Source organism: Anser cygnoides, chromosome 1 (genome assembly GCF_040182565.1).
Source record: "Anser cygnoides isolate HZ-2024a breed goose chromosome 1, Taihu_goose_T2T_genome, whole genome shotgun sequence".
NCBI classification, from domain to species: domain Eukaryota; kingdom Metazoa; phylum Chordata; class Aves; order Anseriformes; family Anatidae; genus Anser; species Anser cygnoides.
This window is the reverse complement of record NC_089873.1, coordinates 36,793,498-36,808,975: the sequence shown is the minus strand read 5'-3', so window position 1 is coordinate 36,808,975 and position 15,478 is coordinate 36,793,498. Positions and strand designations below refer to the sequence as shown.

At 38.9% G+C, this 15,478-nt stretch overlaps 1 protein-coding gene across 3 annotated transcripts in view; it reads right to left on the bottom strand.

Annotated features, from left to right (window-relative positions):
- SRGAP1 (SLIT-ROBO Rho GTPase activating protein 1) overlaps nt 1–15,478 on the bottom strand; it is a 151,509-nt gene that overhangs the window by 51,140 nt on the left and 84,891 nt on the right. For all 3 annotated transcript variants that reach the window (XM_066992485.1, XM_048065364.2, XM_048065365.2), the window contains exons 4-6: nt 12,106–12,168; nt 1,168–1,350; nt 660–788 (exon numbers count right to left, since the gene is read on the bottom strand). In XM_066992485.1, the coding sequence (XP_066848586.1) occupies nt 660–788; nt 1,168–1,350; nt 12,106–12,168 (375 nt within the window). The remainder of the gene's footprint in view (nt 1–659; nt 789–1,167; nt 1,351–12,105; nt 12,169–15,478) is intronic.

Sequence of the window (15,478 nt, the reverse complement as noted above, 5' to 3'; positions counted from 1 at the left end):
CTTTATTAACGACATAGACAGTGGGGTCAAGTGCACCCTCAGCAAGTTTGCAGACAACATCAAGCTGAGTGGGGCAGTTGATACAAGAGATGGAAAGGATGCCATCCAGAAGGACCTGGACATGCTTGAAAAGTGATCCCAGGTGAACCTCATGAAGTTCAACAAGTCCAAGGTGCTGCAAATGAGTTGGGGCAATCCCAAACATCGCTACAGACTGGAGGATGAATGGATGGAGAGTAGCCATGAGGAGAAAGACTTGGGGGTATTGGTGGATGAAAAATTGTATGTGAGCTGGCAGCATGCACTTGCACTTAAGACGTTTATGTTCTAAGAAATATCTGTAGTCAAGAAATAGTTTAATAGTACAAAATGGAATAGTTTCCTTTTCTATTTTATTCCTGTCATATTTGCTCTTGCCATATAGGGAAGAAAGGTACCATTCTAACTTTAAAAGACGGGGTTCAGCATCTTATTGGCACTTTATTTTGTGAAATATAAAGCTGAAAGGAATATCTGCTAATTATTCCACACAAATTATAAATGGTGAATGTATTGTCATATGGGCAACCCATATGACTAATGTATTCCCTTTGAAAATGAAAAACATACATATTATTCGTGAACAAAATAAAGATAAAAATAAATGTGCAAATACTTACGTCAATTAAATCTGAAAGGTCATGAATATAATACTTGAAAACAGAAGCATTGGTTGCTTCAAGGGTGAGCAGGTATTCATTACGGGCCTTAATAGATTTCAGCTTGTTTTCAGAATATTTTGCTTGACGCTAGGAAAGAGATTGCATATGAATGTATTTGAATTACTTAATTGATGATATGTAGCAAAAATGGAAACAAATCAAGCAAACATTCCTATTAACAAGAAAGAACCTTAACTACCAGCCTATTATTCATATAAAAATGTAATACAAAGCGATAACTTAGTATTTCGTTCCAAATATAACAAACCTTGTAGTAAGAATTATAAAGTAGTCCCTTCTCTGATCTGCAATTAAATCAAGTTGTCTATAACCCACTGCTAGTTTATTATGTGTACCTTGTTTAATTTTATTTCCCAGCTGGACATCTCTGTCTAATATCATGCTAAGGAATGTCAGAAATGCATTGAATTTACTTCAAATGAAGCAAAATAAAAGGACTATTTACTTTTTCCTTCATTTTTTCAATCTTTTTCACAGAGCTCCGTCTCTGGTGCCTTTCTTCTAGTCGAATATGAAAAACAGGGTCTCCCGACCTCCCAATCTGTTTTTCTTCTTGCTTCTCTGCCTCCTTCAGTTTGCTTTCTGCACTGATGCTCTCTGCATGATACATGTGGTATGTTTTCATGACCTGCAAAAGACAGAATCAGAAAGGAATTAGGAGAAAATGAAAATAAAAAGGTACATACAGAAAAACAACAGGGTCATTGAATAAAATGTTCTCTTATAAAGATGGAATTTGGATAAGTTTCCTTGCCAACACAGGCTGAGGACTTCCAGTTGCATTTTTATTTTCTGATTTATTCAACACTATCCCAATAGGGATACTAAGAGCCTATGGGCTTTATTAATGACTGACTTTCAGTGAGGCCTTTGGATGATGCCAGAACTGTCACTATTCACTTTAAATAAAAGGGTATTTATATATTTAAAATTCTAAAAGGTCAGAGTGCTTTACCAAGCACTGTGAATAAAGAGGAAGATGATGGAGAACCAGTCATCATGTAAGTGTGACTGTCTCTCATTCTGCCTCACTTCTGCTCAGAAGGACCTCGTATCTCAGAAACATTTGGTAGGTGACTGAGCAGCAGGCTATCAAATATTTAAGCCAACAGTTGTGCAGAAAATATTTTCTAGGATTTTTTTTTATTGCTCTGACAGGAAAGAACCAAATCCTTGTTATTAAACTTCAGGACTCTGTATGAAAGCCTGAAATGATGAGCAACAAAACTAAATCAATAACAGGGCCATATCTATCTTACTTCCTTAGTACTAAACTAATGGCTCTGCTGGGGGCACCAAATGTTTGAAAACAGGCGGATACGCTTTGCTGTGAGGACAGCGGAAGGAAGCAGGGACAACAGGAAGCTTCAGTCTGCGGACAGGTCCCTGGTCAGCTGAATCGCTGTCAAAGGCCTGGAGAGAAGCTGTGTCTAACCACGCAGCCAGCAGATCAGCCATGATGTAGAACTGGCCAGCTCTCCAAACATTAAAGTTAAAAGCTGGAGAAGGAGCAGTCTGACAGAGAAGTCATGAAGACGCTTCCTCCTTCCCCCATAACACCGCTATCTTTCCTGCACACATGCTAGCTGTGTGGCCGAGAGAGTGTGAACTGCCAGACTGCAAACACACGCGATCTTCATGCAAGGAACAAGGTGGGAAGGCGTCCTCAGGCAGACGATGGCCTCCTCTCTTCTTCAGAGGGTGCTGGAGCACTCTCTCCAGCAGATGTCATCTTTGAGCCCAGACCACCCAAGCCACTCTCATTTCCAAAGGATACAGCCAGGGAGGAGTCAAAGGGTCCCTCCATTCCTCCCTCAGCAGGGCTTCGTGTGGCCTGCTGAAGGGAGAGGCTAGTCTGGGGAGCTGCCCAGTGCTGCAATACTGATGCCACTGATATAACTGGAATAGGTTTGGTACTAAAAATGAAACAGGTGACTCTTCACCAGCTTCTTGTAGTAAGGTAAAAAAGTCACAGATGTGCATCAAAAGCACTGGTCTTATTTTTAAAAGAACACGTTCACAGCTCTCTGTGGAAACACTGGATGCACAAAGGGAACAGCTGGCGCCCACAGTCTGAACGGATGGGGCAAAACTGTGAAGAAAAAAAAATATTGAGCTGAAAAGAGGATGCAAGCCTGCAGAGCTGAGATCCTCACTGTTTCCAGTTTAACCTAACAGCACGTTTAGCTTCCTATATCCTGCACTGTTACCAAAGGCATTTTTAAAGCTGTCAATATCCTCTGCCCGGGGTACCTAACTTATATAGCCAAATGGAAATAATTACTGAAAAGAGAAGAAATACATTTCTTAAAGAAGTTTTTTTATTAAATAAACCTGAAAAGGCACAGAAAGTGATATGGATCTCTTAAAAATTATGGGAAAAGGAAATTAAAGACAATGATTGTATACCCTTCTCTGTTGGTCTTTTTACTCAATTTGTTTGTGCTTCCTTACAGAAGTCTACAGGTGTTTGTTTCTTTTTATTTTTTATTTTTCATTCAGTGTCAGCTCTGGAGACTTTGTAGTTGGTGGGAGAAGGCTAAATTATTTATCTTACGATCTAGGAAAGTTATTTTGTTTTGTACTCTTTCTGTTCTTGCCTGCAAAGAGGGAACAATAATAACCTCTCTGAGTTTCCTAACAGCACATCTCAAAGCATCTGACGTAAGGAAAAATCCTTGCTTTGACACTTCTTGACAAAGGCAGTAAACACAAGTTTTAGAAGCAGTTTTTTCCGAGCGCTGTATAGCAGGGCGTACTAGGCATAAATATCTTTCTGCAGTGGCTATGACATTTCAGCCTGCCTCGCTGTTGAGTGAAGGAGCGTAAGTGCATCGCTGCCGGCTCTCACCAAGAGGCTCAGAAGCCTCCACGCTGACTTCACTAAGCTCGCATCACTGAAGAGCACTTCTTCCTCTCGCTGCCTGCTTACAGCACATGCTACTAAATCCAGAGTGCCTCCACATACCCTGATTGAAAGTCAAGTTTGTGTGAGAATGACATGGTTCTTAGTACAAATGACTGCAGCACAAGTAAAATTGAAAAAGAAGCCCTCCCTTTGGCAGTATAATCAGGGCAGGACAATAGTCAGTGTGTCCTACCTGAGCCATGCTGGTTTAGAAATCAGTATACACTACGTACAGAGCAGTGATCAGTCTGTGCATTTTATTCCTGTCCAGTTTGATATACTGATAGCACTGCTTAGCTCATGCACTAGTGACATCATTACTTTGCAGGCCTCTAGGGCAAGCTGACAGCTCCAGTCTTTCTCATGATTTGCCGAAGTTTTTTAAGAGCTGATGGTGCAGCAGCTGAACAAAAACTTGAAAAAGCATTAGATAGACACAAACAGTAAATAAATAGGAAAAAACAAGGCTTCCAAGTGTTTCATTGCATACTTCATCAACAAATTAGTGCATAATTTGCATGCTAAATTGCATATATATTAATCTTTCCCTTAACATTATGCCATCTTTTCTCCCAAGAATATTTAAAAGACTGCTAGATACTGTAAAAGACAGTAACAGGCTTGTCTAATTCTTGAAAACAGTCTTACAGTATTAAGAGTTCTAAGAACCATGGATTTCAGATCTGTGAACATGTAACAGATCCATAGACCTGTTACTCAAATGACAAATTCTCTGATGAGGTAAGCAATGTAGATTCTCAAATGCCCACCAAACTGTTGAACTGATAGACTATCCTGTGAGAGCATCCATCAATGAACTGACTTTAATTAGTCCCCCAAAGTGCTTATTGATCAGCTATCAAGTATACACTGAAAAGACAGCAAGGTTGTAATGTTGCAGATGCTGAACTGCCATCATGATGGATATGCTGCACTTTTCTGCTGTACTGAACAAGCATTGTTAAATACATACAAGTCCCTTTCTAAAATCAAATTGGGAGTTCATCTCCTGCTAATTTAGCAGGTCTATTATTGGAGATCCAATGATGTAAAATATAGATTTCTGACAGATAACTAAGTCAGACTATACGCAGTTGGAAAAGATCATGCTATACAAACTATGCACCCTCTTACTTGTAGGAGACAGACTGCACTTAGTGGTAGCAACTTTCATCATTTGTAAGAGCTCAGCAAGTGGGCTCAGGGCAGGACACAGCACCTATCACAGTGAAGGGAACATTAGAGTAATCACTTAGATAATTATTTTATTTAAACCCACAATCATTATCGGGGTAAATCCATCAACAAGACAGCAATTAATGCTGAACTTCTGTGGGCTACAAGAGAGGAACATTCCTGTAGCAAGGCTCTAGCTTTCATTTTCTACAAGCAAACTACTTTTCTAGAAAAAATCTTAACCCAAAGTATTAAGACTGAATGCTACAAAGAGAAAATGTATTGCAGTTATCTTGGGTTTGTCAAATGAACGTGCTTTATTTGTATAATAAAACTGCATAATTAATAGCTTTTTCACAGTGCTTTTTCAGGAAATAATCATTTAATGGAGCAGAAGTTCATTCCTGTTGGAATTAGTGAGTTTAAATTGTTTCAGAATTGTCTCTGGTAAGTAGCGAGTTCCTATCAGAAACTGGAGTTGCAAGGGATTCATTAGATTAGGTTAGCTAGTGCTTTCCCCAATAAATAAGTAATATCTTATACCAACACCACTACATCATTGGACTTTAGCAGTTAAGCAGGCTTAGTATTAGCTGTTTTCGTCATCTTTTTCACTTCCAAGCCAGCCTCTGATGTGTTTCCAGGAGTAACCTCTGGTATATTATTACCAATACAGAATTACTGAATCAGAGATTTCACCAGCTCTCGGATCTCTGATATACTACAGTAAATTGGACCTAAGTTTTCTACAGAGAATCCAGATTCTATGTTATTTCAGTAAAGAAAAAAAAGAAAATCTGGCTGTAACTACCCTTAGAAATTAGACAACTAAAATTTTAATGAGTGAGATAAAGAAACTGAAAAATGCAAGTGGCCCAGCAGACCTAGTCTTATTTAATATTAAATTGTTTGCTTTAGACTGTCCCTGTTTTTTCACTTTTCTGCAAGCCTTACGATTGTATTGCTTGGGAAAAGTATGATGACAGAAGGTGAAATTTGGAAAAACAAGTAGTAGACATGAGGATGTATTTTTATGATGTTTGAAAAAAATCCTGCTCCTTGCTATAACCAATGGATTTTATCATGGTCAACTTCTGCAAAATGGCGCACACACACACAAAAAGATATTACAAATACAGGTTAACAGGCTGACTAGACTGTCACTTATCAATTCTTCATTTGCCTTAGATCTGCTTTGATGGTAGAAGGTATCTACAGTTCTGCTTCCTTACACTCAGAGCATGCTTTCACGCTCCTATTCCAAAAAGTAAGAGGCAGAGATTTTGCGTGAGATATATATGAGGCAGCTGAATACTTTTCACATTTCTAAATGTCACTAAATACTGCAGATGATTCACATTAGTGCTCATACCTAATGAACTCTTTCATAGGCCTTTCTGACTCTTGAGCAAAACAGCTCAGTAAAACAAAAAACCAGAATGGTACAGGGCCAAAGGAAAGAGAAGGAGAGCACTGTTCTCAGTCAGTGACCCTCTAAGATCTTATCTTCCTTCACTGACTCCAGTCTGATGTGTAATAAATCCAGTCAGATAAGTATAGGTGTATAATTCATACACTGAAGTTGTACCGGTCGAGGCATACCACCCCCCAGGTTTAGTAGCCTGTTTTCAAAAGTATCTAGAAAGCAGTTGGCACTGTCATGGTTGCTTTGCTCAGTGTTCACTTCAATTCCTACCAGTTTCTTGTTTTTATTCTTGTGGCTCTCAACTCCTTTCTTTTGAACTTTTCATTTATAGTTCCCCATTTGATCATTCTCTGTTTTACTTAGCCCCTCTTCTGAAGGAGGAGTGGACATTAGTAATTTCTCCCTAAAAGCAAGAAATGTCATGAAGAGTAGACGCAGGACACCTAAGAAAACCCTCAATGGATCTTTCTTCCAAGTACTTTTTTCCAGTGCTTCCAAGTGAGATCAGAGCCATACACAGTACTGATAGATGTGAGTATACATGGGCCATAATTATACATGCATCTGATTGTTTTCAGTCTTGCTCTCTTTTCTTTTCCTACTTGCTCCTAACAGCCGATCCCCCCACTCTTTAAAGTTTCATGGTATATTTTCCTAGAATTATCTACTACTGACTGTTACCAGTCAGTTAAAAGTTCAGCATGTTGTATTTATGTGAAATTGCTTTTTCCCTCCAATGTGCACTACTTTTCTCCACCACCTGTCCTCATCCTGATTACTGGAACAGTTCTGTATTTTCAGCAAACTTGTCAACACATTACTCCCCACCACCACACACACACTTGGAGGTCATTTATGAATACGCCCTGACTCCTAAATAACCTCAGCGGAGACTTCCCTCCACTGCAAGAAAAGCTTATGCCTACTCACTGTCTCCTACCATGCCCCATTACTCAGATGTTATCGTTATTTTGCAGTACTTGATCTGATATTACAAGATATGGTAGCTTTCAAGAGAAATGGAAGAAGAGTTTGGGGAGCTTTCTCTGTAGCAAGGAGGATCAATGGTAAAATCAATAATTTATTCGCTCATTCAATCAACATGTAAAAAGATCTCTAAATCTCTCAGTTTGCAAAAAACATTGACACAAACCTCTACAGTTTTCAGTTTGATCAACATTTTCTTCTGGAATTGTCAGGAAAAAACCTTCAATCTGTGACCTCACTCAACTAAATGGGCTCTTCTTTCTTCATCTCTGCTTACTCAAAAGGAACACCTTGCTCTAGTTTCAACAGCTTAAATCCTTATGTAAAACGTGGGACTAATTTCTAGCCTACACTGGCTGAAAGAGTAATAGGGAGAGGATAGGAGTAAGATGAATGCACAGTAGCTGGGATGTTGCAGACCTGAAAATACTGATTGTCTGGCACAGCCAAGAAGAAACCATGCATAATTAAAAGTACTTGCCACTTATAATTTACTGAACTTGCAAAGATACAGACTGAAACTTATCTATTTGATTATTTTTAGCATGATGTTTTGAGTCGTAATACAAGAACAAGAGCATAAAATACTGAGAATTGAAAATAGAGAGTCTTAAAATGTATTTCCACTAGCCATGTGAATAACATGCAGAAAACATACAAATATTTATTGTAACATTCAAGTAAACCTTCTCTATGGAAAAGAGATGAAAAACAAAAAGGAAAGTTTGCCTTACAAAATTTTGATTACTCCAATAAAATAAGCCTGCTTCACTCACACGTTCTTAGAACGTCTTCTGGAGCCTTACTTCACCTGCTTCTGTTTTTATTTTTTCATTAATCCTGTACGTGATGCATAATTGTAATTAGGATGGCATAAGACAAAGTGAATACAAGCTAAACTACTCTCAGTGAATAAACAGAAGACCTATTATACACATCTCCTATTTTCAGAATAATTCCTAGTGATGCAAATGGGTAGAAGAAGGAGTTACATAAAGTGTAAGCAAGGTGAAAGATCTCTTAATGGAGTGATTTTTTAAAGAACGGGCATTTAATATTCTAAAATGTCTTTATTTTTTTGGACATCTCACTGCAGTTCTGAGCTTCTCCACATTCAATATGCAGCCAAATAGCTTTGCAGTCTCTCAAAACGCAGAGATTCAGACTTTCATGGTCTTAAAAATATATCTGCACAGAAAGAGGTTTTTTAATTGGAAACCTTCAGACTGCATTCTTAGTGGAAGGTGGCAAGTCTCTTCAGCTCCTCAGTGCTTTATTTTTTTCTTCTCTTGGAACAGTTTCTCCTTTGAAAAATCTATAGCGCTACTTATTGATTTGAAGAATTTGATTTAAAAACCATCAACACCAATGGACAGAAGTCCCTAACTAGAGCAGTAGCTAGATCTGATCCTATGAACAGGTTAAAAAGGATTTTCTGAGGCAAAAGTGAAGCTTATATTTTCAGAGAAGGGTCCTGAAATCACCTTTTATTTCTGACACTGGCTGTGATAGAGATGACTAGGATACTTGATGCAGCACTATCACCAGAACAAAGTCAGTTATTATTCTGATACTTAGTAGGTTGTGCCTGAACTCATCCATTAAAAATATCTGGACCAAATCAGCAGCAATTCATTTAAACATCCCATTTATTCTGGATCATTCTAATTGGGTTTGAGGTACCTTGTGCTTGAGAAGTCTGAACGCAGGTGGGGTAAGGCCTGATGTCTGGCTAGAGATGGGTGGTAAAGCCTCTCATCATCTGGGTTTGAAACAATTACTTAATCCAGCCCTTCATCCCAAAACATTAGGGAAATCTAGGCACGTAATGTCTTACATCTTGTCAGTGGAGCACACAACATGATGTTTGCATGAAAGAGGTATTGTGGAGCTGCAAAAATACTCGTGTGCCTGCATACATCTGCCTAAGGGACCCAATCCTTATCTGAGAAGTCCAAGGAGTAACAAATAAAACATGCAACTTCTTTAAAATGACTATACCTGTGCCTCAAAACATGTCCTTCTCATTATTTTAGCTGTTAGTGATTTTAATTCTCTCATTCTTTTCACTGCACTTTTGTAACTTTTTTTTTTTTTTTTAATTCTGGAAGGTGACCTTATTTTACAGATCTTTCTTGTAAAATAAAGGATGATGCCATAAGTAGTAAGCAGATTATTAAACCCACATTCATTCACATACTCTGTTTGTTTAGAAACTCTGATATTTGCCCCCTCACATGGAGGCTTTAGGGGTATTAAAACTCCAGTAAGGCTTTACATTTTAACAGTTACCTTTCATGAAAGTACCATTCTTTAAAAAAAAAAAAAGATTAATAGGGAGAGACTTCAGTTTTTTACTGACTTGAAATTCATTTGATTTCTTTTGGACACAAAGATTTACTTCACAACAGTTAGACTGAAATTAATTTTACTATTTTTTTTCTTTTTCTTCCCGTAAATCATGGGAAAAGCAGAAAGATGACTTTTCCCTTTTGTAAATGACTGAGAAACATGCCTCCCGGAGTTAAAAAAAAAAAAAACGTAGATACTTGTTTATGTGAAGCCACTATGATATGATCTTATTCTGTAAACAGTAAATGTTACACAGAATTAGAAACCTATGTATGAGGTGTCCATCTGCCTAGGTATCTTTCTACCTTTTATGTACACAAAGATGTATATTACACAGATAAGCTGATGATCATTCTAATGCTGCAAGTAGTAGAACAGGTGCTGTTCTGCACCATATTGGCACTTTACTAAGTGTGGCTTGTTTCTGGCTAAATATGGGCACCTACAGCTGATGAAGTCCTTTGCAATCAATGAAACGCTGGACAACAGAGTTATCGGTGTCGGTAATTTCATCTGAAGCACATGCTTACATCTGATCAGATGAAGGGTTCTGATCTCCACATATTAGATTTCCAGCGACTGTAACTGGAACACAGATGGCAGGCTAGGATATTTGTACATACATTGCAGATGCCTAAAAATTAGCTGAAGTTTATTTCATCCCCCAAATAGTATTGTACAGCAGTAATTTAATTTAAATGGTGCATATGTTCTGTATTCTATCAGCTTAAAAAACCTTCCTAGTTAACAAAAATTTTAAATTCTGAGAAAGGAAGTGGCACTCACTGGAAGGCATAACATAGAAGTTAGTATCTGAATAAACTTCTGCAGCTCTCAGTGGGAAGACATAAGCACTAATGTGATGAAAAAGAATGAAAATACTAAAGCCTAGTCCTGCGGATTTTCACTGGTGATTCAGCCAAGTATTTCAGCACATGCTTCGGTGTTTTCCTATCCTGGGAGCACAGGCACTAATCCTGCACCTCACTAGGCTCTCGAGTTACATAACTGTTTAATTGGAACAAGGCTGTATCTTCAGGGCTTACTCATCACTGAAGTCCTGCTTGTGCAATTGCTCCTACAGTTGCTGATTCCCTGCAGCTGTGTGAATTGTCTGAGGCTATCACTACTTTAGCAAAGCCGATCCCAGCATATTTAAGAGACTACAGGCCTGAGGCAACAGGCTTTTGCAGTATCGCGTTCTACAAAATCAGCGGTGATTTCAGGGAAAAAAATTAAGAAAAGCCCTCAAAAAAAGAAGCTAAAAAAGTTTTAGGCAGGTTTTAGGAACTTGCATCCTTAACTACAATCCAAAAGAATCTAGGGCAGTGATACAGGTCTACATTTATTTGGAATTCTTTTTCGCCACCCAAGTTGTTCTTGAGTTCAAATGCTCTTCAACCCATCTGCAGACGGTGCACAATTTTTCCTAGGTCAAAATAAAAACAGATGAGACACGAGTAATGCTTGACTGATCTCAGCGTGAGGAGAGCTAGTCTCTGCTGTCTTCCTAAACTTCCTTAAAATCACAAATTGTTTCTCAATGTAAATAGTGTTTTTTTTTTTTACTGTTGTTGGTGGGTTTCGTTTTGTTTTTCTGATCCCCCAAATACTGAGGATAGGGAAGGGAGCAGTCTAGGGACTGTTATGTAGGGTATCAGAGTGCAGAACTTTCATCTCTTTCAGATACAAGATAAAATTTAGATGTACTACTTCCTCAACCAGCAGGAATCAACAGACTTGTAGGAGGTGGATCTCACCAGTTCCTTTTCATTGCATAGCTATGTATAAACAAAACAAAATAAAAAGTAATTCTCACTTTGTTCTTTCTTAGAAAATATTGTTGGTACCTATCCCCAGAATATTTTGAGAAATGGCTTTCAGGTAGACAGGATCTCATCCTGCAGTAATGAGATACGTAGATGAGTTTCAAAGAGGAAAAGAAGTTCAGATTTCCCCTCTTTCAGAATTTCCAAACAGTTAGCAGCAGCTTGCCAGAATGCTCTATGTTTTGTTTTTTCTCTTCTTGACCTTTCAGAATGGTATGGAAAGCCTACACAACCCTCCATTTTTCTTTTCGTTATTTACTTTTCAAGTATAGGGCAGTGCATATAGGAAACGTTTAGACACCACAGCACTGGATCTGCAAGCAACTATGACTTTTACTGAGTCTAGTCAATGATTCAAATGGCAGCACTGACAAAAAATAAAAAAGGCAGAAAAGCTTTGCTCTGGTAAGGTCTGAGTAGAAATGCCTTATTAATAACGAACAAAAATTATAATAAACTGGTTTAGCATGGTCTGGGGGAAGAAAGGGTTGAAAATAGAGAGTAATCCTGAAAGTATTAGCGTACGTATTCTAAACAAGTGAGTGGAGTGGTCTTTCCAAAAGAGATAATTTGGCCTTGTGTAAAGTGACAAAAATAAGCACCTCCACTGGGGGTAACTTGCTAGATAAAAGGATACTTAAAGCTTATAGAAGAAGTCTGATATGGAGTTTGTATAAGATAAGCTAAGTAAGCAACTGTACTTACCGTGTAAAGCTCATTAAGGACTTTCATTAAGTCTTCATGAAGCTGAAATGCAATCTCTTTGCTCTGTAATTAAAAAGAAATCATTAGAAAAAGGCACACAAAAACTGTAACATACTATTTGTATTAATTGCTCGTCCTAGATAGTGAATGCAATGCAGCTTGCAAAGACAACATTCTGTCGGAATTACAGTGCACTAAAAATAATCATTTGGGAAGGCAGAGGTAGGCAGACAACATCTGGACAGGACTCTTATAAAAGGAAACTCAGAAGTAGTTTAAGAGGGGGTTTCTCATGAAGCATCGGGAAATTAGGTGCCAACAAAAAGGGTGAAGGTCAGGATTAATGTTACAAGCCTTTTTAATGGAACAAACTGTGTACTGTCTTACCACTGCTACGGTATATACATAAACTAAACCATGTGAAATGTAAAATTCTAGATGGATGTCCCTCACAATTTCAGATCTAGAATAGTCTTTGTTTCTCAGCACATGCAACTATCTAAATATTTACGCAAGAAATAATTGTGGCTCCTCTTTGAAACAGATACTCAACTACATAATACTCCACAGAGTGGGCTGCTGAAACAGCTTTGTTTAGCTTTTCTGGACTCTGGCTTTACTTTCATTCTGACCCAGAAAAAAAGAAATACTTGGCAGTGGTTATTACAGAAATCAAGTATGTCAAAATAAGAGTATTTAACTGGAGTCTCATTCAAATATATTCCTTTGTTAGTTGACCATAGCAGTTTAATCAGATGAAAATTGTGGCAACTGTGCAAGAGTTGAAGGCATTTGTACCACAGCCTTTGGAAAACAACTATAGAATAGAACTACATGACTTGGCAAAAAGCCTGGCTACATTTCTTCTGCAATGTGTATCATCATAACATACATTCTGGAAATGTCAGCTTTTTTTCTTCCTTTTCTGTGAATATATTGATAATTAGCCCAGCGTCTAAAAACGCCAACTTCATAATAGATAATGGCCTTAGCTATGAGAAGTACTTTGTATTTGTACAGAAGCCAAAGGAAAGTCTTCTGGGGCAATTTATCTCCAAGGCTGCTAACACATACTTGGCCATCACTAAAACACCTGCAGGAATAATGGTTTCTGAATGAGAATTTCCAGTGCAACACCCACATACGAGAAGGAACCACAGCACACATCCCACCCACTATGTCTCTCAGAAGGATGAAACCAACACATCAGTAGCTGGAACAGAAAACTTTGCATATTTTCCTCCTATTCCTACTATCATACCCCTAACTCTGGGCAGTATTTAAGGAATGTGCCTTAACACTTATCAGCATTCACTCCAATCCTTACATGCAAGATGATTTTTAACTGACAAGAAACTAGAAATATAAGCACAGAATCACAGAGTCATAGAATGGGTTGGGTTGGAAGGGACCTTAAAGCCCACCCAGCTCCAACCCCCTGCCATGGGCAGGGACACCTCCCACCAGACCAGGCTGCCCAAAGCCCCATCCAGCCTGGCCTTGAGCACCTCCAGGGATGGGGCACCCACAGCTGCTCTGGGCAGCCTGTGCCAGGGCCTCACCACTCTCATGGTAAAGAATTTCTTGTGAATATCTAATTTAAATCTGCCTTTTTTAGTTTGAAGCCATTACTCCTTGTAGTCAACACACTCCCTGACACAGAGTCCCTCCCCAGCTGTCCTGCAGGCCCCCTTCAGGCACTGGAAGGCCGCTGTAAGGTCTCCCTGGATCCTTCTCTTCTCCAGGCTGAACAACCCCAACTCTCTCAGCCTGTCTCCACAGGAGAGGTGCTCCAGCCCTCTGATCACCTTTGTGGCTTTCCTCTGGACTCGTTCTAATATTTCCACATCCTTCTTGTGCTGGAGGCCCCAGAGATGAACACAGGGCTCCAGGTGGGGTCTCACAAGAGCAGAGCAGAGAGGGAGAATCCCCTCCCTCGCCCTGCTGGCCATGCTGCTTTTGATGCAGCCCAGGATATGAATGGCTTTCTGGGCTGCAAACAAACTTCTAAAAGTCTGGTATTTTTTCAGAGCTATGCTCTGCTACTCCAGCACCTAGAAAACAATTCTTATCACTTCAATTTCTTTGCAAATATCACATTATTTTTATCTAATGCTAAGGACAAAAAAATCAAATGCATAGCAGTGCATAGACTGCATGTGAAGAATTGCAAAGGATTGGAGAAGGATTCAAGATTTGCAAACTGCTGTAGGGAAATGCAGTAAAAGCTTTAATCAAAACTCTGAATTGCTTTTCATTGCTTTACATTGGCACCCTGCCTTCAAAAGTCTGCAGTGCAGCTCTGACACAGCTTACACATCTCCTAAAAGATCCAAGAACTGGAGGCCACCTGTTTTCTCTTGGAAAGCTGCTTCTATACTGTTGAATATGAGCAGTCTACTTTTTAAATCATTTTAGCAGAAAGAAGGACAAAACGTACAAATAAGATGGTAGAAATTACAACTGTTAGATGAAAACATACACACATGGGAAAAAACTGTAGAGACGAAGTCCAGCTCCAAGCAATTTATCCCTTTCAACTGCTGGTCACTGCCATCTCAAAGCTGATGACAGCACAAGCCCTAAATACAGCAAGGTTGGTTTTAAGGCAGCATCACTTAACTAGGCAGCACAAAAGTTTTTTTTCAGAAAGTGAGACTGAAAAGTCGATTTTCTTTGTACCCTTCACAGATTCTTTTGTGTAAAAAACAAAACCAAGCAAAACTGTAAAAAACAGGGAGACATCTTAGCAATGGCACGTGGTCACAGATGAGTCATCCTTCCACCAATTCATCTGGGGACTTCAGCCTTACTGCCTGTGGCTTGTAAGGGTCCCTGTAGATGTATAATATGTCACTTTCTATCTTTTTCTGATGAAATATTGCATAGGAATCGTGCAATAAAAATCAGGAAATTTGGCTAGCCTTAGCAGTGTAAAAGGGATTTATGTTCAAGAACCAACACATTTTACATTAGCATTTAAAATCAAGAAATACTGACTTCGAGTGGCTTGTGATACGGCTTTTAGTGTGCAATATATAGTGCGGTAGAGCACCAGATAAGGAGTGCATTTATTTTCAGTGGTTAATGGCTCTCCTATTTCTCTTTGATGCTACCTATTCTCCGCAGTAGTTCAACATGTCTGAGCAGTATGCTCCTCTAGGAGCCTCTCTGCAGGCGAGCCAAACAACAGAATGTAAGATGCAACACACATTTTCCTGGAGCTAAGCTGATAGCTCTAGTCAGGCCATTAAAACCCGGGAAACAATCAGTGAGATACTTCCTTATTCCCCATGTCCTAGAGAAATGTATTAGCATCTATTAACGAAAAGAACATAGACTGTACTAAAAATGTTAGAGTACATGTAAACTC